Consider the following 22,034-nt stretch of genomic DNA (forward strand, 5'->3'; position numbering starts at 1 on the left):
CTGTTTTTGTTTTGTTTTCTTAGCATTTGAAATTAGTTTCGAAACACTTCTTCCTCGCATCATGGATGGCATATGTTTTAATATCTGACAGCATTTGTTTATTTGGATTTTAAGATTGGTGTTAATTGTTATGAAGGGGACATTATGTTCTGTTATTAGCAAGTCAATTTGTGAGTACGAAAAAAAAATGAAAAAGAGTCGTTGTGAGTCTCAATCTAACCATTGACATTGACAAAAATCATGTAGGATCATCTTCCACCAAATTTTTTTGTTCTTATGTCAAGCATCGTTCTCTTAATCAATATCAATGCGTAGTTGATGGACCTGTCTTTCTCAATATGCAAATTGACAAATAATGACAAATTTCAAAATATTGGATTATGAGAGTGAAGATTGATGAAGAGATGAGAAACAGAGAAATGGGTTATTCATCTTACAAATTGGTAAATTCTGTCCAAGAACGAAACCCGGAGTTGTGAATCTCAAAATTTTCCAGTAAATTCTGATATACATTCTGTAATTTCAACAAAGATAAAAGCTTTTTTCTGTATAATTACATCCTGTCAAATAACCAAAACAATCTGTGTATAAGTTCTATCAACTTCGACCCTCTGGGTCTGGTGATGACAAATTTGCTGCAAAGAGATAACTATAAAGCCTCCACGATCACTTGAATTCTCATCTCACCGGTCAATGCACCCCAGCTTTACCGGTCAACCCCTAGTAAAAAGTTTTCCCTATGGAGGTAATCTCTCGTTCTAATTTTCCCTTGCTAAGCAAAATCCCTCTAGTGCTCAAGCAAAGAATGGTCGAATAAACTGAAGATACTAACCATGCTGCCCAACTCTCAGCTTTAGCAGGAGTGTTGAACAAAATGTCCTTTTATGATGATCATGCTGGTGTACTCAGGAAGCTTGTAATGCCATATACAATGTAATCTACGAAGATTTGGTTGAATTTCCTGTGAGAATGGATTCCCGTTTAAGGAAGAGTGCATAAAGAAGCTCATTCCATGCATCAGGGACACCCGGTAGGCACCAGTGGCTGCAGTCTTGATGCTTGACAGAGGCTGGTCCAGTCTCAGGCCCTAGATAGTATATAGACGCATGGCCATCTTTTCTCCATCGAGACATGTTTGTCACATTCAGCAAATCCAATTTCCTAACATGTGACTCATTTGATCGCTCCGATACTATATCAAAGATAGTCTTACAAACACTTGTGCATGAATCTGGCAATGAAGTTAATCCAGGTAGAGTTTCCAAGTGACAACCACCACCAGTATTCCAATCACCGCCACTGTTACATCCACAGCCTATTTATTAGTGCTCAGTTATACAAGAACATGAAATAAAAAGAATAATATATCCAGGAGACAAAGAAGAAAACAATAATATATCTATGAGACAAGCAGAAGAAGTGATAGAGAAAACCTGAAATGCACGGGAGCATAAGTTCGAAAGACGACATAAGTCTTGCTCATGTTCACTTCACTACCAATCCAATCAATCACAGTTTCAATCGATCTGCGGTATGCAGTTTCAACAGTCATATTCATCTTCACCTCCTCCCCTTCTTGGAAGTAGCAACCCCTAACAAATAATGAAATTCCAAAGATCAGATACCTATCACTTATAATCATTCACTTCTCCCCACAAGAAGAGTTTCAATTCTTATTCAACCAGCTAATTAGATTCTTTTAACTACAAATTCATTGTAAACTTACCATCTGCTAGAGTTTGAGTGAAAAGTTTGCATAATGTATCAATAAGATTCCTTCCTTTAACTTAAGAACCCATGTTGTTTGTTTGTGGGGTTGAAACTAAAGATATAACAAAAATAACAAAAAAAAAGTTTGTAGAAAGTAATCAGGACGTGTATATACTTACTCTCTTAAGGTCTTCGCATAACTCCACCAGTGCCCAGCATTGAAAATCAACACATCTGCATCTCTCCACTTGGTGTAAGTCCCTTCCAGTTGATCCACTTTTAAAGCGTACTTCACTTTTGCTGGAGCGCCAGCTGGAGGACGGCCCTGAAAGACTAGAAATGGTGCTCTGTAGTATTCCACTGTGCAGTTGAAGTCCTCAAACTTGAACACCAAGAACCCCGAGTGCTTTGTGATTGGATTCCCATTCACCTCATAGATTGAAGTCTTGTTAGGAATTGCAGAGGAAAGCATACAGAGAAGAGACTCCCACTGGTTCCTTCCAATTGAATCACCAACAAATACAAGACGCCTGTTCCGAAGCTTTTCCAACATCTTCCCTGCATCAAATCTATTCTTAAGAGAAGACAGAAACCCAATAAGATCTTCTTGTACAATCTACTCCTGGTTAGAACATAATTCAAACCATGAGGTTGATCATAGTCTAAAACATAAATGAACACCAAACAGAGCAACTACAATGTACTTAATTAGAGAAGATTCAAAGTACCATTATTATCATCATAGCCATTAAAGAGGAACCACAATGTACTTAATTAGAGTTATGATGAAAAATCACAATATAATCAATCACAATGTCAAATACAGAAAAAGAGAAAACCTCAAAATAGTTTTCTTTTATCTTTTTAGATTCAGAAAGAAAAGGTAATCAAACAAAACACTTCCAATTTCAAAGGGCATACGAGGACAAAAAAAAAAAAACGAAGAAGATTGTTTTAAGCACACAATCGTGGACAAAGACAACACACGCTGACATGGGCACGCAGAAAGAGAGAAAATTGAAAAAATATAACAAAACAACCGAAACGAAAGAGCAAACAGAGAACTTTCCTCAGTACTTGAACATTTGAACTTGTGGTATAGATGAAGAGTTGACAAAGCCAAAAGCCAAAAGGTTCACGGGTGCAGCTAATCAACAAAAGAGGTCCACCAAAATACTGTACAGAACTCAAATTATTGACACAGAAAATAACAACGACGCCCAAATTAACACTACAAAAGCACGCAAAAGAAGGATAACTAAATCTGTTCAGCAAAACAAAAGCTAAATTCTATTAACTTGGGCTGCTGATAAAATTTAGGAAGCTTTCTTCTCTACTAGCATTGAACCTTTACCAATATAAATATGATGTCAAATATTTTTCTTTCCTTAAAATCTCAGCAGGGAAACATAAACAAAATGGTAAATACCTGGGCAAGCTGCAATCTTTGGGTTGCCAACGCCACTTGGTAAAGATAGAATCAGGCCTGCCATTCTCAGAACATCTAAAGCCGCCATCCATGAAAGAGCAATTTTGTGACTCATACAACGGATAGCTCTCATCCCAAACCCAATTCCCATCAAACACATCACACGCAACACAGCCTTCATCAAGAAATCCCGGCCGTACATTCCCAGTTGATGACGGTAAAGATGATGAGCCATGCAATCCCAGCAAGGCAAACCCACGAGAACGAATCCCGCTAATAACTGTATGGTAGTCCAAATAAGAGAAGCAGCTAATGAAAAGAAGAGAGACCAAGAAGAAGCCAAGAATGGCTAAAGAAGGCTCAAGAGGGTTGAAGCGCTTGAATTTCTTCAAGAACTCAAACTGGGTCTTCGTGTCTTCTGTGTCCTGTGGAGGTGTGCTCTTACTGTTAGCCATTTCTTTGAAAAGAATGAAAATTTAATTATTCATGGGCGTCTTGTGTTGGAGTGATGGTCCAAGAGCCGAAAGGGGGCTTAAAAAGATGGGCTCTTTAGACTTCTAGAGAGAGAGAGAAAATGGGGTCCGAGAAAGCAAGAAAGTAAGCACTAGTGGCTGAAGAAGACATTTTCCGAATTGGGTTTTCTTCCTAGACTGCACCGCAGTAAATAGTTTCTGTTTAGAGTAAGAAAAGGAGATCATCCAAGCATTTGAAATGGTGCTGGTTTTTATCAGTTTATAACCTGCGAGAGCGAGAGAGAGAGAGAGAGAAATGGTTTGACGACAAGTAAGAATCAGAAGCACACCACTCAACGCAAACAGTCAAAACAGCATTTATGCTTTCCTCAATTGGTTTCACAGTCTTGGCAATGGTGTGGTAAATTATTATTATTATTATTATTATTATTAATGGTTATGAATTTTGAATTTGAATTTTATTTAGCTCGAGTCTCGGCTAATTAATAAGGTCAGGGTCAGGATTCATTAGTGTAGTGATTTGGAGTATTTATTCTTTCATATAGAGTTTTAGATTCTAATCCTAGCATCTGTATAGTATGTGTGAGTTTAATATACTATTGTCCTTCTCAATAAAAAATGTCTTTTCCCTCAATAAAAAATGTCTTTAAAAAAAATAAGGCCAGGGTCATAGTGAGTCTCAATCTTACTATCTGACAATAAAAAATCATGCATGATTACCTTCCGCCATTTTTGCAAAATCGCATTCACATTCACATGTGTCTATTCTATCTATCTATCATAAATAAATATAGGAGAATTTAGTTCTGGAAACCACGTTTGGACATGAATGGACAATTCCATTGACGTTATTTTCTTATTGTGAATGGACTTATCTTTCTCATAAATTATTTGGATAGTTACGATCTTTTGGAACACAAGAGTCTAAGATATTGTGGGTTCACCGTTAAATATTAATTCAATAATTCAAAAAAGTTTCTTAAAATGAGTATAAGAGTGAGTGAACTGTTGAATTTCCAACAGTGAATAACCATAAATTTCTTGGACTCCTGTAGTCCAAGAGATCGAAACTGACTGATTGGATACTTGAATTAATTGTTGAAAATTTTCAGCCCTGCCTGGAATTGTGCCCCATCCATGTAGCTTTCATTGTTTGTTGTACTCATAAATGATTCAATAAGAAAAATAAATTTGGATTTTTTAGCAACATGAAATTGTTAGAAAGGCCCCAAAAAGAGAGGAAAATAACACAAAAAGAAAAGGAAACTGAGGTTGGTACTTGGTAGTATTGTATTTGATATTGAAGGATCTGAGATGGACAAAATGCCCTCCATCGAATACCCACAAGCAAGCCAAAATCTAAAATTTAAGTCGGCCAGTTCATTCTGCAATGTGGGAGGGAACAATTGCCTTTTGCTTGACCACCAAAAAATGTAGGCCTTGTAAAAATAAAAAAAATAAAAATTTTAAAAAAAACCAAACAATGTAGGCCTGCATATACATTTATAATTTATGAGCACTTCAACTAATATTTTTCCTTCTAAAAAAAATACTAATTTGACATTCCTTTTCATTAAAAAAATTTAATTTAATATGAGAAAAAATTAAATTCGGACATGACAGCTCCCCTAAGCATGTGGCGCTTATGGGGGCATATAAAGAATGAACATTTTATATGACGAGTCGAGGCCAATGGCATAATCCAAACATGTGTTTTTTTTGGCACCTAAATAATTATTAATTAGTTAGATAGGAAAAATAAATAGCCAACGAAAATATGCGTGGAAAACGAAATGCTGTTGTTCAACAAGGGGGTGGGGATTTTGGTTCATAGGATAGGAGTGTACAAAATTCACATTCACGTCTTCCCAAAGAATCTGGTATACTTTTGAGTCTTTGACCAAAAAAATAAAGATCTGGTATAAGGAAAATTTTATAATGTTATTGTCACACTGCCAACAACATGTTGTGACATGAATAAAATGTAACATAACGTGACGATACAACAATCTAATCAATAAATTTATCTATCATGGGAAGCACAAAATATCAAAATGCTTGAGGGCCAGTGCTGAAATGAGAACAATGACTACGATCCGCGAAATAGGAATAGCCCAAATAAGCTTGGCCCCACAAAAGCAAAGCCCAAAAAAATTTGGTTCATTTTTCTTTGAAGCCTGTGTTCAATTTTCTTGCATAGGCCCATTCTTTTTTCTTTCTTTTTTTTGGGTATGCTCCAAAATGCTGTCCGCAGCATCCTAAACCCAGACAAGATGTCAAGCCAGATGCAGAGGAGGTTTAGCTCTCAAATGAATTATAAGAAGAAAAAAAAGGGCAAGAACCTCAGATTAATTGAAGCAAAATTGAATTTTACATTAGAGAAGAGTACAATCGTGAAATGTTCGTTAGGGCTGTTACAGTTAACAGTGTCAAACCAAACGAGGCACTTGTTCACAAAACATAGTAACAGAAGCTTACGAATGCAGCAATGCCACTTAAGATACAAAGTCTATCTAACCTGCTTTCGTTTCTCATCTTCTCCTCTTTTAGCTCGTTCTGTACCTTCGAGTATAAGTGACAAGACTCAAGAACTTCGCTGTAGTTTTTGCTCCGACGGCAGCTTAATGCTTCCTTAAGAATAAGCAAACTGTTTCTTCCATTGACGTGAGAACCTTCCATGTCTTCCAGCTGCATGCTTAATTCTGTTAACTTAAGAGTTGTCTGAACACCTTCACCCTCAGTATAAATCACTCTGAACTTCATACTAAGGATGCATTCTACTACTTGACATGGAAGGATGTCTCTGGCGGGAAGGATGGATCCAAAGCGAATCACAAAATCCTTGTCTGTTGGCCAATGCCTTTGACCTCCAAGAGGGCACCAGCTAGCAAGATTTGCAGCTTGCTTTATTTTCTTATTTACAACAATCCAACTAAGCCGGAGTCCATCACGAAGCCCCCGCCACAACTTCCCGTCTTTCCTTTCTGTCTCCATAGAAGTAATTGGTGGAAGACCATTAGCAACAGAAAGGAAAACCTCACCATCGTTGTCATCATCCCTATCAGCATAAGTAAGAAGATCAATCCGAAAGGGGCAGTTGTAAAACCAACCATTGAAGCCATTTGCATTTGGAATGCCCCAAAGAACTTTTGAGCAGATTATTTTATCCTTGTACCTGATGTCCACAAGAGAAACAAAATCTGACGGTGAAATACTTTCAAATTCATCCATGTCGCCGTAGTATTCAGCCTCAGTCCATTCCTCAGGGTATTCAAGGTAGTCATTCCATTGATACTCTGAAACTTCCTTGTTCACAATAAGGGGAAAACAATCAGCATAGAACTTTCTGAATCCACCAATGGATAATATTAAACTTTTGACATCCTCCCTATTAGTTGAAGGCCACATAGAAGAGCACACATCTTCCCATAATCTCTCTTCTTTTGAGATGGAACAGAATGCTGCACAAGCACATGCTGCACTAGCCAACGTTGGTCCATCAAGACGCCTCAATATATCGTAGAAAAGATCTGTGCTCAAAGATGCCATATTCTCAACAGGTGCAACTGACATTGCAGTAGATCTCTGATAATCAGGGAAACAAAGCACATGATAAATCTGATAAGAGCTCCCAAGATAATTACAATTTTTTTTACAAGAAGATAAACACAATATTAAGACAAGTTACACCAACAAAAGTCGTCGAACCAAGGGCCAGAACATTTTACTCTGGAATAATATACACAGAACTAAATGATAAAGTGCTTTACAGAGAGTTTTCGCCAACCTTGATTAGGTCAAGTAATTACGGCTAATCAACACTGGCATGCAAACCAACTCATTACAAGGTTTACGGGTAACCCAGTCTGGTTGTAATTGAACTGCTTCAAAACAAAACAAAAAAAGAATCAGTGGAAAGGAAATAAGGGCAGGAGAAAACAGAAAATGTACCTACAAATTCAAAAACCAAATAAAAGCTTCAAGCAGAAACTTTATAACCAAGAAATTCCTTTCAAAGATAAGAAGTGTCCCATGAAACCTAATCCAAACCATTAGTCTCTTCACCAGACTGAACAAAGATTTAGAAAACAAAACAAAGTGAAATGACAACCATTATCAAATTGTCGTTTTACCCAAAAGACCACTAGAGATACAAGAGAGGAGGAAGAAAGACAACTTAAATCAATGTTGAAACCAATAATGGAAACAGTATGGGAAAGAGGTTTAGAGTTTATTAGCAGTTAGTGCCTAAATTGGCAAAGTGCAAGTGGTTCCAATAAAACTTTAACACAGAGAATACTTGCAGATTGGATTATCACAATTTAGGTGCCTTTCATAATGTTTGAAAAGGACAGGATGAGTGTATTATTAAACAAAATTAAACCAGAGGAAGAATTTCAAATTCACGAAATCTCTCTATGGTACTATATCTCACCAATGCCTCTAAAGATGCAAGTAAGCATTCACTAACTTGGCAAGAACATTTCTGTTTTTTAGTTTTTAACAAATCTGCAATGCATAATACAAGCAAGTATCAAGATCATAAAATGTGATTTTTCCTGTTAGGCACAATGACAGGCTTCAGAAATTGGTAACACTAAATACAATTTCAAAAGCATTGAGGCCTCTGAAAAAAAAAACACAGAGCAATGAAAATTAAAAAAGCCGACAGCATAGATAACCATTCACCATATTTGATCACAGCCTCCGAAACATGAGACATGTACTTCATTCTATAATTGAAATCTAAAAGTAATAATGGATCAAATAGTACAAATAAGAAAGACAAAATTCAATTAAAAGGTAATTCAATTCTAAAAGTAAAAATGGATCAAATAGTACAAATAGTAAAGACCACATTCAATTAAAAGGTGGACAGGGTGGAAATAATTAAACAGCTTTGTCCTTCCGAGTACCAACTTCTGACAAGTAAAACATATTATGGGCAAATTCCCTTTCCTTTTCGTTCAAAGATGACAATTTTCTCTTCAAACAAAGAAAATAAGATTCCAATATAATACATGGCAAACGAGAAAACTGCAAACGCTACTTAAGAAAACACACAACCAGCTAGAGAGAAATGGGAAAATAAGATTGAGATGGGCACCAAACTCGAGTGATAAAAGGGCTAAATGTTTCTTTGACAAAAAAAAACAAAGGGGGCTAAATGCTTAATAAATACATAAAAACACCAAATTTCAAACTCACCCAAATCAAAATGACAAACACGAACCAAATTCCCACATAAACACAAACCAGAAACGAAGGCTTTGCATAATCAGCATGAAGAAACTGAGAAAATAAGAATTGGGTTTGGTGTTGCTAACCTCATTGATGATAACCCCCGAGCTCACACGAACAACAAAACAAAGAAGCTTCAACACAACACAAGGGCAGGCTTTGACCTTTTTGAGATTTCCAATGAGAGAACCATGAAGCTAAAAAGAACCCAGATGGCAGATGACGAAGGCAAATCCGATAATATCTTGTTAATCAAAGCGACAGGTTCGCGGGTCACTTTCCATTTGTTTTTTGGGAAGGTTAATGGGTTACTGGGTTACTGGGTTACTGTGTTCCTTTTCTTTACTTTATGTTTGACACGATACGAAACTCTAAGATATGGGATTTTGGCTCTTTCTCTGTCTCTCCTATTATGCGATCCAGTCCACTTCCATTAACCGGCCAAGTTTTGCCACCTCATCGCATAAATTTATTGGACCAACCCTACCTTCATTTATACCTGCCCCCTAACCTCTCTGTGTTGAATTGCTTTTTTTATTTTTTATAATAAGAAATTGTTAAAATATCATATCTTGAAAGTTTAACTATGAGCCACTGAAGCAGGAGTGAGTTAGAAATGGTGTCTCGAACCTTTGCACTTAATTTCGATTTTCTTCTCGTAATTTTTATCAATTTATTAAAGATATTTCCAAAAATAAAATAAAAAATACCTTAACTAGTTAAACCTTATAGCAATGGATGGTAACGCCCCACATCTAGATAGATGGGAAGGAATATGTTGTTAAATAAATACACATAGGTTAGGTTAATGTTAATAATTTTTTTTTTTGGGGTCAAACATATAGGATGATATAACTCGCATACCCTATAACTTGAATTTAGGTGACTAATTACTTTCATAAATAGGTTGCTTAATTGGTGAGATCTGAGTTGTAATGACGTTGAATTTAGGAATCACTAGAAATGAAAAAAGATAAGGACCAATGAGCATGGTGGACATAATCGAGGTGAAGAAAATTGTTCAAAAGGTGGGAGTTGAAAGTTGAAAGGGAGAGGTCGCATGCAAGCTCACCAACAATTGGTGGGGTCGAAGGCTGTAGGCTCACCACGTTGATAAAAGTGAATATTAAATAGGAGGGCTGGTGGGGATTGGATACGTGGCAAGGGTTTGACTGAGCAGCGCTCAACTCAATTTCTCCTTTAGTTTTCTTTGAAGGCATTTTGTGATTGTGTACGGATGTGCCTTGTGGTCGTGGGTACACTACAACCTGGTGCTCCTTTGTCCTCGTGCCCTAATGGTCTACCAGATTGGGAGGGGGAGGGGGACCATGGTTCATGGAGATGTGGCTTCTCTAGATTTCTAGGTTTAAATTCCTTTGGTTGTTAGTGGAATATCGAGTCGAATAAAAGCGACTTGTTTGGTTACATTTAGCGAGTGGAATTGAACTATTTCAATTAAAATGAGCAACAGTTTCTAACTATTATTAAGCGTGTTAAAATTAAACTTATTAAATTGAACAAAAATTTGACATATTAAGTCTTACAAGTACCATCTAGAGGGATGAGACTCATAAATACTATCTAGAGGGATGAGACTCATAAGGACTAGTTTGGACTCAACTCTAGTCCAATCCAAGCCAATTAGAGAAGTAGAATTCTATAGTGAGGGTCGAGACAATATCTCTTAACTATTGGATCAAATTGGTTAGTTGAATCAAACGATACCTCATCTAAAGGCCTTAATAAGACCATCACTATAGAATGACTCCGTTGGACAAATCATTGTTGAGCGTTTCTAGTTTCCCCAACCCAACCCACAAAAGAAAGGCGGGCTCCAGTTTTTAATGGGCTTAATGAATAGAACAGTAAGTGACATCGGCCCATCTCTTAAAAGAACCACAGGCTAAGACCCCAACCAACATACACAAATCAAGTGAGCCCAAAAAACCCAAAACCAGGGGGTTTCTAGGACAATCTAGATCTCCTCTTGTTTTCCTATGAGGATTCATGCTCTGCAATTGCATCAACCAAATCTGTAATCTAAAATCTAATGATTCTCTAATTCCCAAAGTTTTCAGGTTGGAATTCAAGAGAAAGAACAAAATAGTTTTCATAAGAGCAGAGAGAGAGATCAGAAATTTCACTAGCCAGTAATGTCCTCCATTGCAACAATCACACAATGAGAAAGTTGTTGAAATTTAATTCATTAAAGAACCTACAATTTCAAAGCCCCATTGTTGTTATTGCCTATTGGTGTAGTAGATAGTAGATAGACTAGTGTTTCCGAGTCTGCTACCTTAAAGAGTTAAAGGCTCATTCATCAGCAGCGGTCTCGTCAGCCTTGACGACGTCGTCTTCGTCGGGGTCGCGAGCAGGGTCAGACTTGTCCATGGCGGCACGAGCCTTGTCAAGCCAGGGCTTGAAAGCCATCTCTATGGCCAGCCATCCAACCGCTAGGGCTCCGAACACCACCATCGCTTGCTGCGTAGCCGTCGGCTTCCCCATCTCTTTTTCTACCTTCCTTCCTTTGCCTTCTTCTACTTGACAAAGTTTGACGAATTTCAAAATTCTCAAAAAATTCTCAACTCTCTACGCGTCTTGCCTTTCCTTGGAGGTGCAGCGTTATATATTTGTTTGGGTTTGGGTTTGGGTTTACGTCCCGTCACCGTCGGGGTTTGGACCCTGTTTGGTCACTGGGGAATCAGAAACCGGTATAAGAAAGCTGCCCTTCAGACAGTTTGGACCAACCCGCTTTCTCTACGCTTTAGTTTGTATTGTATTTGTATCCAACTCAAGTTTTTGTATTTGTACAATCATGCCCAACAGGCCTTTTTGCTCAATTTACGCAAATCCCTTCATTAACAGAATTTTTCTATGTATCACAAACCTATCTTTAAACCAAATAGAACAAAAAATGTAAAACATCTTAAAATAAGAACCGAGCCCGCTCTCAAGTTTCATCCACCTCTCGATTGATAGAGATAGGATATCAACATATTACTATGAAGTCTCATGAAAAAGATTCATCAGGTTGACACGACACGTATGACAATGTCTGCAGAGGTGGTTTAAGATCTAAAAGCTGAGCAACAACTGATCCTGTCTCATGCAAACTTCAATCAAATTCCGATACAATGAAGAACAATAAGGCATAGCGGCGGCAACCCCTTTTCGAGATCCAAGCTATTAGCTAGCTATATCACCTAATAAGAGATGAAAACTACAACTTTCAAAAGCATCAACAAGAATAGGGAGCGCTAATTTTGGTGCCTCAACACCCAAAATGAAAATGGAGAACTGTATATGAGATGTCAAAAGCATATCGATTACCAACTTCTTAATAACATTTTGGGAGTTTCACTGGGGATAGACAACAACTAAAAGTGCAATACCGAAACTCATTTAATGTCTCCAAGATCACCGATAAGTTCTTCCTACAACAAAGGTGTTTACATAACCATGTGCCACAAAAATTATAACCAGTGCGACATCTTTAACGGCCACGCCCACGTCCCCGACCACGACCGCGCCCACGTCCACGGCCCACGGGTCTCCCTGAAATTGAAAAAACAAAGACAGAAAATAATGAGTAGAAGATTTATTACAGTGACCTGCGAGATAGCACTGGGTAAATCAAGAAAAATAGGTATGATTTAAAAAAGATAATTATATCTAAGCGCAATACAAGTTGCAGTACCTGCAGTTGGCTTCTTGGGCTTGACCCTAGGTGTCTCTTCAACTAGCAGAGTCTCAAGATTCAAACTATCTGGGAGGATATAGTATCGAATATTGTTTCCCCTCACGCTGAGATGATCCAGAGTCACTGGGTTCTTCCCCTTCAGCGTAAGTTTCACTGTCTTCAAATGTGTATTCATACTGATATCCACACCTGTACAATAAGTTACCAGTCAGACAGAACAGCTACTTTTCCCCCCTATCAAAGTTAGTTGGACACAAGGCACATCAAAGTGTGCAACAAAATCAAGATCTATCATCTATGTAATAAGTTAAAGTTAAAAAAATCGTAGACTCTTCATTTCTCTCCAAAGGCAAGCCAGTCACAAAAAGCTGAAGCTTCCACAACCATTACTGGATACTATTACATAATACACAAGAATCTCCTTTGGAGAGTATTAATAAAAATTGAGCTGTTCTACAGAAACATTTGTGTTAGTGATGCATGTAAAGCAGGGTCAATTCTCTCATTGAGTCATTACAAACAAAAAATTTGTAAACATAAATTTTTTGAAGAAAACAAACGTTAAACATATGAACAAATCATTTTCTCATAAAATCTTGTGAAATATTTGTAACACTAGGTTTACCAGTAAAGAAACCACCATAAGATTTTATTTTTTATTTTTGTCTTTTACTAGAGGATCAAACTAAAAAGCATCTTCTTCCTATTCCAAAATAAGGACTTGAAAGTTCTGCTGATGCTCTGTAGCCCATGCGTAGTTAAGGAATTGATTATCATACATAGAAGTAATCAGGGGGCTCAAGCAAATTATGTGCTGAAAAATGATATCCATGGTTTAGAGATAAACCACAACTACATACCAACTCTTGAAAATCCTATGTTGAGCAAATTCATAAGCTCTGACTCTGGGTCAACACTTTGAAAGGAAAACAGAAGCATCTCAAAGTATACAACATTTGTTAGACAATTGTTTGTTCACATCATAAAAGGATCAGAATTTCCAAGGAAATTCCCTCTACAAAGAAATCAAAATGATACAGCTGCCAGAAACTGAGCATATATGCTGTAATCGAAATCATTAACAATTCTCTTAAACAAGCCTGACCTCACAAAGATGTCATGTGCCCAATACCACAATTAAGGAAACTATTCAAATCTTCCAGGATTCTAGATACTTAGACATATCCTGGTTCGCAAGTAATCTATGCACGCAAAAAGAAATTATAACTACTGAGCAATCTATGATGACAGAGCACATGTAATGTACATAACAAACTTATAACAAGCCATTACAAGTCCTAAAACTTTGTCAATTGCATCTTAGTAGACTCTAAACTCGGGTGGTATCCATGCTCTGCTGATGCTTCTACATGGTCAATTTATACGAATTGGCAGAGCCGGATGAGCGAAAACTTAGTTCTATAAACCCCCCCGAGGGAAACAACACTCCAATCTGAGTTAATTGTGGGAAGAGTTGAGTGTCCTAAGACAACCCATGGAGATTCCCCACAAAGAGAAACCAACAACATAATTACTCCATTTTTCACTAAATTCGTCTTATGCAGTACAACTGATAAGAATCTAACATTAAATTTAAGGTAAGACCCACTTCTGCTATAAACACAATAATCACATTCTACGCTACTCAAAAACTAGTATAAGTTGCTTTATAAGTTATAATAGGGTAGCACAAACCTAGGGTTTAATTAAATCCTATTATGTAAAAACTTCACTTTTCATATCATTTTAGAAAGAAAGGAGTAAGAGAGGAACATAGAAATACCTGTAATGGTGCCGTTGACAATGGTGCCGTTCTTAAGCTCGATCGACACTGTCTCGTTGTTCAACTTCATCAAGAACCTGCATATTTTCAATTTCCATTTTTACTTTTGTACCAGCAGAAAATTTGCATCGCTGTTAACTGAGGAAGAAGAAGAATTAGAGGAAGAGAGAGAGAGAAAGACTAACCTGACGAGCTTCATTGTTGATAGAGAGACGACAGCTAGGGCTTAGGGTTTTGAAGCGTAACCAAAAACGAAGCGGGAGAGTGGGGGATCTTGTCTGTGCCGCACAGAATGAAATTAACTTTAGGGCTCGGGCTGGTGAGGAGGTCTCTTAGTAAACGACGGCAAAATTACTTAAACGCCCTTCCTGAATCCTACCGGCGTAGTAGAATACGTTGTCGTTTTATGAGCTGCCGACTCACTATACCGCGAGCTGGGCTTAAATGGAATTGCATACAAAATATTCATGTGTAAGTCTCTAATCTTTAATCAGCCCATTAAGGTTAAGCCCAATATATTTTGAGGTGAACAAAACTTGTAATAAAACCCTTGTGGTTATAGTTAAATTGTTACTAATCTCCATCCAAATCAAAATTTTCTACCATATTACCCTTCAATTCGAACCAAAATTGTGTTATTTACATAGGTAAAAGTTCCTTGTAAGTATGATTTATGATTCAAAGGAGCTTTAATAGCTAAATATGATACTTTTTAATCCTTACACGTGACACTGACACGCATACACACAAAATTTAACATACTTTTTATTGAATGTTGGATTTGAACTAAGATTTGCAACTAATTTAACGACAAGTGTATTATTACAGTTGTTTTTCACTGCATAAGTAGCACTGACATATGATCCACACCACATCAAGACTTGTGCAATTTGCCCAAATATGAATGGTCATTTTGACATAGACAACTCTAGCAACTCAAACATGACATAATTCCTTCTTTGGCTAACTAGTTGCTTTGTGGGCACCAAATCCTCCCCTTCCCCAAATTCAGAAATGCAATTTACCATTTCACCATTTTCCCAAACATCATATATGATAGTTTTAGTATCCATCTTCAAACCTTTATGCTTAATCAATTGGTAGAAGCAAAGTTTATGAATTTTTTTTATAGTAGTTATATTGAATTTTTGGTATTGGTCTATTAGAAGATGCCATTGATTTTTGTTTAATTGGTAACAAAGAAGAAAAAAAATCAGAAATTACAGAAGTTGGGTGGGGTGGGGGACAGGACAGGGCCGGTGTAGAAAGCAAACAACTAAACATAGTCGCTGGCGGTTCCTTAAGGTATATAAACGAAGCGTTTTCATTGAACCGTTAGTTTGTTTGTTGGCTCTCTCTCTCTCTCTCTCTCTCTCTCTCTCTCTCTCTCTCTCTCTCTCAACTTGTCTAATGTCTCTCTGAAGTCAGTCTGATCCATCCAAACCTAAAACCCTAGACTCTCTGAATCTCATCGATTCAGCAGATTGAAGAATCCAAGTCAATGGTACATACATAGATCCATATCACTCCTATCCTATGCTTATCTTTAAAATCTCAATCCAAAAAATGAAATATATATATATATATATATTTATCCAAAACATAATTGGGATTTTGTTAACTGTGTCATTTTGATTTGTTAACTGTTGCCTTTGTTGGGTGGTGCTTAATTCCTTATTAGGATGGAGAAGAAAGAAGCTTGGGCTTGAAAAGAAAGAACCCATATCAGGATTCTGGGTTTCAAAGTAGGAACCATCAAGCTTTTGATAGACACATGCTTCCTGAAGGTAGGTAATGCTAACACTGATTATTAGTCTAATTGGTGATTAGAAATCAATCATATTTGATTACAAGCTAATGGGTTTGTTCTTGTGCTATTAGGTTGGGTGGGGTGCCCTGCATATGGTGAAGAAATAAGTTGTATAATTCCTTCAAAAGTGCCGCTTGGTGAGTCTTTCAAGGATCATATTCGTGGTGAAACATACACTCCAAAGCAAGTCATTCATCAACAAAGACTTCTAGGAAGAGAAGTAATTCTTTTTTTCATAAAGTACTATACTTTATATTGTATGATGTTGTTATGCTGACTGATTTTCATTTTCCAGCTTGGTTTAGTTATTGATTTAACAAACACTACTCGTTACTATCCCGTTTCGGATTGGACAAAAGAAGGCATTCGTCATGTTAAGGCAAGTGTGTTTGTGTTCTGTTCCTAGTTAGTGAGGTTTATATTTTTTACTTATGTCCTCAAATTTGTCTGCGCCAGATACAATGCAGAGGAAGGGATTCCGTACCTGATAATGTAGCTGTAGATAAATTTCTCTATGAGGTAAACTGCCTCTATGCTAATTTTATGAAAAATTCACAGGACCCATTAGAAAGTTGAATGCTTTTTTCTTCTCTTGAATTCATGTCGCATCATTGTTTGGTGATGAGTTTATAAAAAGAACAAATATGTCACTGATTTTGTGATTTTTAATAGGTATCACAATTTTTCTCCCATAGAGCTGACCCAACGGAGTGTATACTTGTCCACTGTACACATGGGCATAACCGCACCGGTTTCATGATTGTTCATTTTCTTGTGCGTAATGAATCAATTTCTGTTACTGAGGTAAGTAATTAGTTCTGTGGTAGTCATTTTGGTTCTGACTGAATCTATTCCATGATCCAAGAAACATTCATCACTTTTTTTGGACTGACCATTCCGCAGGCAATAAATAAATTTGCCAAGGCACGGCATCCAGGAATATATAAACAGGACTATATTGATGAACTTTACATGTTTTATCATGAAAGAAAGCCGGAATCAGTTGTTTGCCCTCAAACTCCAGAGTGGAAGAGATGTTCCGATCTTGATGACAAGGCTGGAGCTGTGATGTATCAGGACAATGTATGCATTGTTTGAAATTATTTAATCTTGTTTAATGTCTGCTTTCAGCAGTACCTTTTTTCTTGTTTAAGTACCCAACTGGATGCCCGACGTGTTTGGCTGTCAAACCACTTCCCAGTTGAAATGCTTATATGCGAGATCATGTGTTTGGAAACCGTGCTTGTGATATCCATTTTTTTAAATAACGAAATTCAAATTGTTCCTTTGCCTTTGGCCTGATCGTTACTGAAAGTGGATTTTTCCTCTTTATCTAACTTTTCTTCTTTTGAATGCATTAGGAAAATCATGTGAGAAATGAAGCAATGACAATTGATGATGTTTTGGGTGAACCAATTCCTTTTGACCAGCAAAAAACGATGCGAGAAGCCTGTTATCATGCACTCAAGTTGGGTGCAGGGGTAGGCACTCAAATCTAGTGCTTTGAGTTATGCTTTGTATATTAAGATGCAATGTCAATATTTTATTACTTCTCCTTCTTCATGATGTTGCTGTCATTATAATCTGATTAATTTATTTCTGGCTATGTCCTCAGGGTAGAGGGAATTTACAATTTCCAGGGTCGCATCCTGTTTCGCTCAACAGGTTTGATTTAACAATAGCCGTATCAATGACAATTATGTACTTCTACTTGTTCAGACACAGTTTTTTTAAGCATTATAAACTGATGGTGGCTTTTTCAGATCAGTAATGTATTAAAATGGACTAAATATACAATTGGATACTTTCAGTTTGTAATTAGGAAGTTCCTTAATGAATTTTCATCAAATTCTTTTTCAATGAGTGGACATCCAGTTTTCCTTTGTGTATTATGAATTCAGTTGTTCTAATTTTGGCATATAACTTTGCTAAGCTGTTTCCACATGCCATGGTTTTGTTGTGAATAATACCTTAAATGAAATGGGTGGAAGTATTTTTTGCTGATACAGCTTATGTTGCTTCATCCTTCAAAGTGAACAAGGCCAACCATTTTTATGAGTAATTCCAAGATTTTACTTCTTAGGTGGTTCAGGCTAGAGTCTGATTGTTTCAGAAGACATTTGCCTGATATTGGTTTCCTTTTGTCCAAATAAATAAATGAAAGGGTTGTTTTTCATTAATATTATTTAAGGCATACTATCATCGTAGTTAAAGGTACTTGGTTTATGGTTCATACAACACTAAAAGTTTGCATATCATTATGTTCTCTGTAGGGACAACCAACAATTATTAAGGCAACGCTATTACTACGCCACATGGAAAGCTGATGGAACACGTTATATGATGCTAATTACTTGGGACGGCTGTTACTTGATTGATAGGAAATTTTGTTTCCGAAGGGTCCAGATGCGTTTTCCTTGCAAATTCTCAAATAAGGTGTGTATGTGCTTACGGTTTTGAGTTTTGACACATGGAACTCGCTTAGTTTGATGTGAAATATTTCCATAGATGACTCTTTTGTAATCATTTTTTGAAGGTTATACCTGAGAAGACTCACCACTTCACATTACTTGATGGAGAGATGATAATTGACACTGACCCAAATACTCATAAGCAAGAGAGAAGATACCTCATTTATGACGTCATGGCAATCAACCAACTCTCTCTCACAGAGGTTAGATATATGATAATGTCATGGGAATATATCTTGATAGTTCCCGTTCCCCCTCCACCCCCTCCTTTTGCTGGCAGCCTCTTGCATTGGACTGGCCTTTTTATGGTGTAGTTTCCAATAGCAGTAGGCTTTACATAAATTTGCTGCTTGTGTATTAAAATAGATTTCTTCTTGTTCTGTGTGTGAGCATACTGAGCAGGTTTATAGGTTCTAAACTAATGTTTTGAATGTTGGTAGTTCATATCCTTTCTGTGACACTTTAGCTCCAAACGTTTGATCCAAGGGTTACCTAATGACGCTTGTTATTCAGCCAATTTTTCTAAGGGTGGAGAAACATTATGGAGCAGATTTTTCTGCTTCAAATGCCAGTCACATATGCCTATTCCCTCTTCCTAAGATGGACTATCCTCATGTTTTGTCAAGTATAATGTTTTCTGCTTAGGTTTCCTTCTTTTGACCCCCACTTTTGTTATCACAACATGTCATCTTTTATTAGACTTATAATGAATTCATTATAAAATACTTCAATTTATTAATAAGTTGATATCTAAAAATGGTCCAGTTGCCATTCCATGAACGGTGGAAAATGCTTGAAAAAGAAGTGATTGAGCCTCGAAATATGGAACGTGATACTCTTTCCAAGAGTCCAGAGCCTTATTACAGATATGACTTGGAACCATTCAGTGTATGTATCTCGACAATCGAAGATTACACTAAATGTTTTGATTCCTTTTGACCGTTAAATGTTTCTAGTTGCATATTCCGTCATGGTTGGTGTTTTACTTTGTTATAGATGTTCATCAGGTGAGGAGGAAGGGTTTTTGGTTACTATCTACTGTTACAAAACTTTTGAGGAAATTCATTCCTGGGCTTTCACATGCATCTGATGGTCTGATATTCCAGGTGATTAAGATTTTGGAGCCCTTCACAGTGAGCAAGTTCATTATGTGGTTATATCGTCCTATACTTCATTATGTGCTGATGATCCGTCTTTTTCAGGGCTGGGATGATCCATATGTACCCCGCACACATGAAGGTCTTTTGAAGTGGAAATTTCCTGAAATGAATTCAGTTGATTTTCTCTTTGAGGTTGTATGATGGCTTTTCCTTTCAGACTGTAACACGTCTTAATTTTAATTTAGTTTCATTTGCTGCAAATTACAGTGTTCTGTTCAACTCTCTTCTCTGTGAACTTATACCATGATGATAACCTAAAAATAGTTCTGTGTTGACAGTTGGGAGTTGATGGTCGGGAGCTACTTTTTCTGAATGAGCGTGGAAAGAAGAAGCTAATGGGAGGCTATAGGGTGGTTTTTAAAGGTCGCATTTTGATACTTATGTATTTGTTTCATATTTACCATCATATTTATGTTGACGAGTTATGATCAAGAATTTGTAGGCACCTGATTGTGTTGATTTAATTTTAACTTAGCTCAGAATCTAATACTGTGATATTCCGAAATCCAACCTGCAGATGAGCTCAACCCTGCTCTTTGTTCAGGGAAAATTATTGAGTGCTCCTGGGATGCAGAGGGAAATGTATGGGTGTGCATGCGGACTAGGCCAGACAAATCAACCCCAAATGAGTTCAATACCTATAAGAAGGTATTTTTAATATCCTGTTCCAGTTAACGTTCTTGTTTTTTTCCTTTCTCTTTTCTCTAAAACGTGTGTTTGTTTTGGACTAATTAATGAAGCTGTGTTTCTCATCTGAAACAGGTAATGCGAAGCATAAAGGATAATATCACGGAGGAAGTTTTGTTGAAGGAGATAGATCAGATTGTCCGGCTACCCATGTATGCTGACCGGATACGGAACGATATTAAGGCCCATGAACACAATTCTTCTTCCCGGCGCCGGTGATTGTGGTGCCCAAATAAGCATATTTCCAATTAGAGGTCACAAGAAATGGGGATAGCAAATTCAGTGTAACCTTAATGATGTAGTTTATGTTATGTTTTTGTCATATCAGGTCAGGGATCCCACTATCGATTTGTATCATTATCAGCAAAAGGATCATAGTTTTTTCTTTCCTATGGATCCCATGGTGTATATTAGCAACGTCTTAATCCAATTAATTCATTCATTCATTGGTTATTCTCGATCATTGGTCCGTTTTATCGTTTTAGTTTGTATGGCATTTTTGTAATAACACTATATCATCTTTTGTTTTTGTTTTTTATTTTGAGAAAAACAAACAGCGGTAAATCCATGTCCCATTAGGAAAGACTTTCCTTATATATATATATATCCTGCACTGTGTGCGCGCTTTGCAAAGCTTTTTAAGGATCTTCTAAGAGTAGCTAGGGCTTTGTGTTGTTTCATTATAAATAAAAGAAATCTCTCACAATGGTGAAAAAGTCAGAAAAACCGAGAGAATGTGAGGAACAGTCCACAAATTTGACAAAGCCAATGTCGTTTCCATCAAAGTCTTCGATCAACAAGAAGAGAAAATCAACGTCGACGGACAAAAAGGATGAGGCTTATGTTGATGATGATATTTTTGTTGATCTTGAGGATTTAATGCCAGAATTGTTGAAGTCTTTGGAGCATGAGCAGGTTGCTAGTAATTGCACCTCTACAGTAATTGATCCAATTCCCCAATCGGGTAATGATTATGATTTTTTTACTCTAGCAGATATTGAAAATATGTTTGAGGATGATTTGATCAACATTAATGTTGATGGTAATTATTTTCCAATTACCAATAATGATGATAATAATAGTTCCTCCTCCAACAATGTTGACGCGGCGGTGATGGCGCATGTGACCGGAGTTGAGGAACATGAGATGACAAGCTTTGAAGTAAATGACAACTTTGTTACTGATTATTTAATGGATGCGTTGGATAGTTGCAACGACAATGAGGATGGCAAAAATTACGATGGTGACGATGATGACAACGGGGATGATGATAGCGGCGAAGATGACGATATCGGATACAATAGTGACGATGGTAGCAACGACGACGATGGCGACAGTCCTCCAGTGCCAAGCTGCGATGTTGATCAATTATTAGAACAATATATTGTTTTCGCTTAATTAAAGTATTATGTTCAATTTCTATATATGAAAAAAATTAGAATTCTCTTTTATCTTTTTAGTGCTCCAATTTCAAATGAAATTTGTTATCTTATTGTTGATCTCAACATTTAAATCCATTTCGACAGATAGTATGAATCAAAATTTTGGTTAATTTTTTTTATTCTTAATT

General features: G+C 36.9%; 6 protein-coding genes across 9 annotated transcripts; 2 read left to right on the forward strand and 4 right to left on the reverse strand.

Moving 5' to 3' along the window:
• Positions 1-410: 410 nt before the first annotated feature.
• LOC117638108 (protein trichome birefringence-like 10) lies at positions 411-3,936 on the reverse strand. Its single transcript, XM_034373205.1, has 4 exons — positions 3,140-3,936; positions 1,890-2,279; positions 1,434-1,592; positions 411-1,299 (listed from the first exon to the last, which is right to left on the reverse strand). Exons 1-4 carry the CDS (start codon positions 3,592-3,594, stop codon positions 939-941), a joined length of 1,365 nt encoding a protein of 454 aa, XP_034229096.1. The 5' UTR covers positions 3,595-3,936; the 3' UTR covers positions 411-938.
• Positions 3,937-5,936: 2,000 nt separating this feature from the next.
• LOC117612180 (probable F-box protein At2g36090) lies at positions 5,937-9,364 on the reverse strand. Of its 4 annotated transcripts, XM_034340937.1 has the most exons (4): positions 8,940-9,364; positions 7,400-7,493; positions 6,788-7,197; positions 5,937-6,670 (listed from the first exon to the last, which is right to left on the reverse strand). In XM_034340937.1, exons 3-4 carry the CDS (start codon positions 7,183-7,185, stop codon positions 6,064-6,066), a joined length of 1,005 nt encoding a protein of 334 aa, XP_034196828.1. In that variant the 5' UTR covers positions 7,186-7,197; positions 7,400-7,493; positions 8,940-9,364; the 3' UTR covers positions 5,937-6,063. The 4 variants fall into 4 exon arrangements, with proteins under 4 accessions (XP_034196828.1, XP_034196825.1, XP_034196826.1 ...); XM_034340934.1 differs by having other exon boundaries at positions 5,937-7,197; positions 8,940-9,359; XM_034340935.1 differs by having other exon boundaries at positions 5,937-7,197; positions 7,400-7,496; positions 8,940-9,359.
• A 1,614-nt stretch (positions 9,365-10,978) lies between these two features.
• On the reverse strand, positions 10,979-11,598 carry LOC117637409 (outer envelope membrane protein 7-like). The gene has a single exon (XM_034372290.1). The coding sequence runs from the start codon at positions 11,356-11,358 to the stop codon at positions 11,167-11,169; it is 192 nt and encodes a 63-aa protein (XP_034228181.1). The 5' UTR covers positions 11,359-11,598; the 3' UTR covers positions 10,979-11,166.
• Positions 11,599-12,155: 557 nt separating this feature from the next.
• Positions 12,156-14,654, reverse strand: LOC117637408 (small nuclear ribonucleoprotein SmD1a). The gene is made up of 4 exons (XM_034372289.1): positions 14,522-14,654; positions 14,337-14,413; positions 12,551-12,742; positions 12,156-12,408 (listed from the first exon to the last, which is right to left on the reverse strand). Exons 1-4 carry the CDS (start codon positions 14,533-14,535, stop codon positions 12,347-12,349), a joined length of 345 nt encoding a protein of 114 aa, XP_034228180.1. The 5' UTR covers positions 14,536-14,654; the 3' UTR covers positions 12,156-12,346.
• A 1,026-nt stretch (positions 14,655-15,680) lies between these two features.
• Positions 15,681-20,927, forward strand: LOC117638156 (mRNA-capping enzyme-like). The gene is made up of 17 exons (XM_034373273.1): positions 15,681-15,840; positions 16,018-16,123; positions 16,218-16,366; positions 16,442-16,525; positions 16,603-16,665; positions 16,819-16,950; positions 17,050-17,229; positions 17,508-17,627; positions 17,762-17,811; positions 18,420-18,582; positions 18,683-18,820; positions 19,383-19,505; positions 19,625-19,723; positions 19,820-19,909; positions 20,056-20,140; positions 20,295-20,425; positions 20,540-20,927. The coding sequence occupies exons 1-17, from the start codon at positions 15,838-15,840 to the stop codon at positions 20,681-20,683; spliced, it is 1,860 nt and encodes a 619-aa protein (XP_034229164.1). The 5' UTR covers positions 15,681-15,837; the 3' UTR covers positions 20,684-20,927.
• A 242-nt stretch (positions 20,928-21,169) lies between these two features.
• LOC117638670 (protein PFC0760c-like) lies at positions 21,170-21,862 on the forward strand. Its single transcript, XM_034373764.1, has one exon. The coding sequence runs from the start codon at positions 21,170-21,172 to the stop codon at positions 21,860-21,862; it is 693 nt and encodes a 230-aa protein (XP_034229655.1).
• The last annotated feature ends 172 nt before the right edge of the window (positions 21,863-22,034 follow it).

Source organism: Prunus dulcis, chromosome 8 (assembly GCF_902201215.1).
Source record: "Prunus dulcis chromosome 8, ALMONDv2, whole genome shotgun sequence".
Taxonomy (NCBI): domain Eukaryota; kingdom Viridiplantae; phylum Streptophyta; class Magnoliopsida; order Rosales; family Rosaceae; genus Prunus; species Prunus dulcis.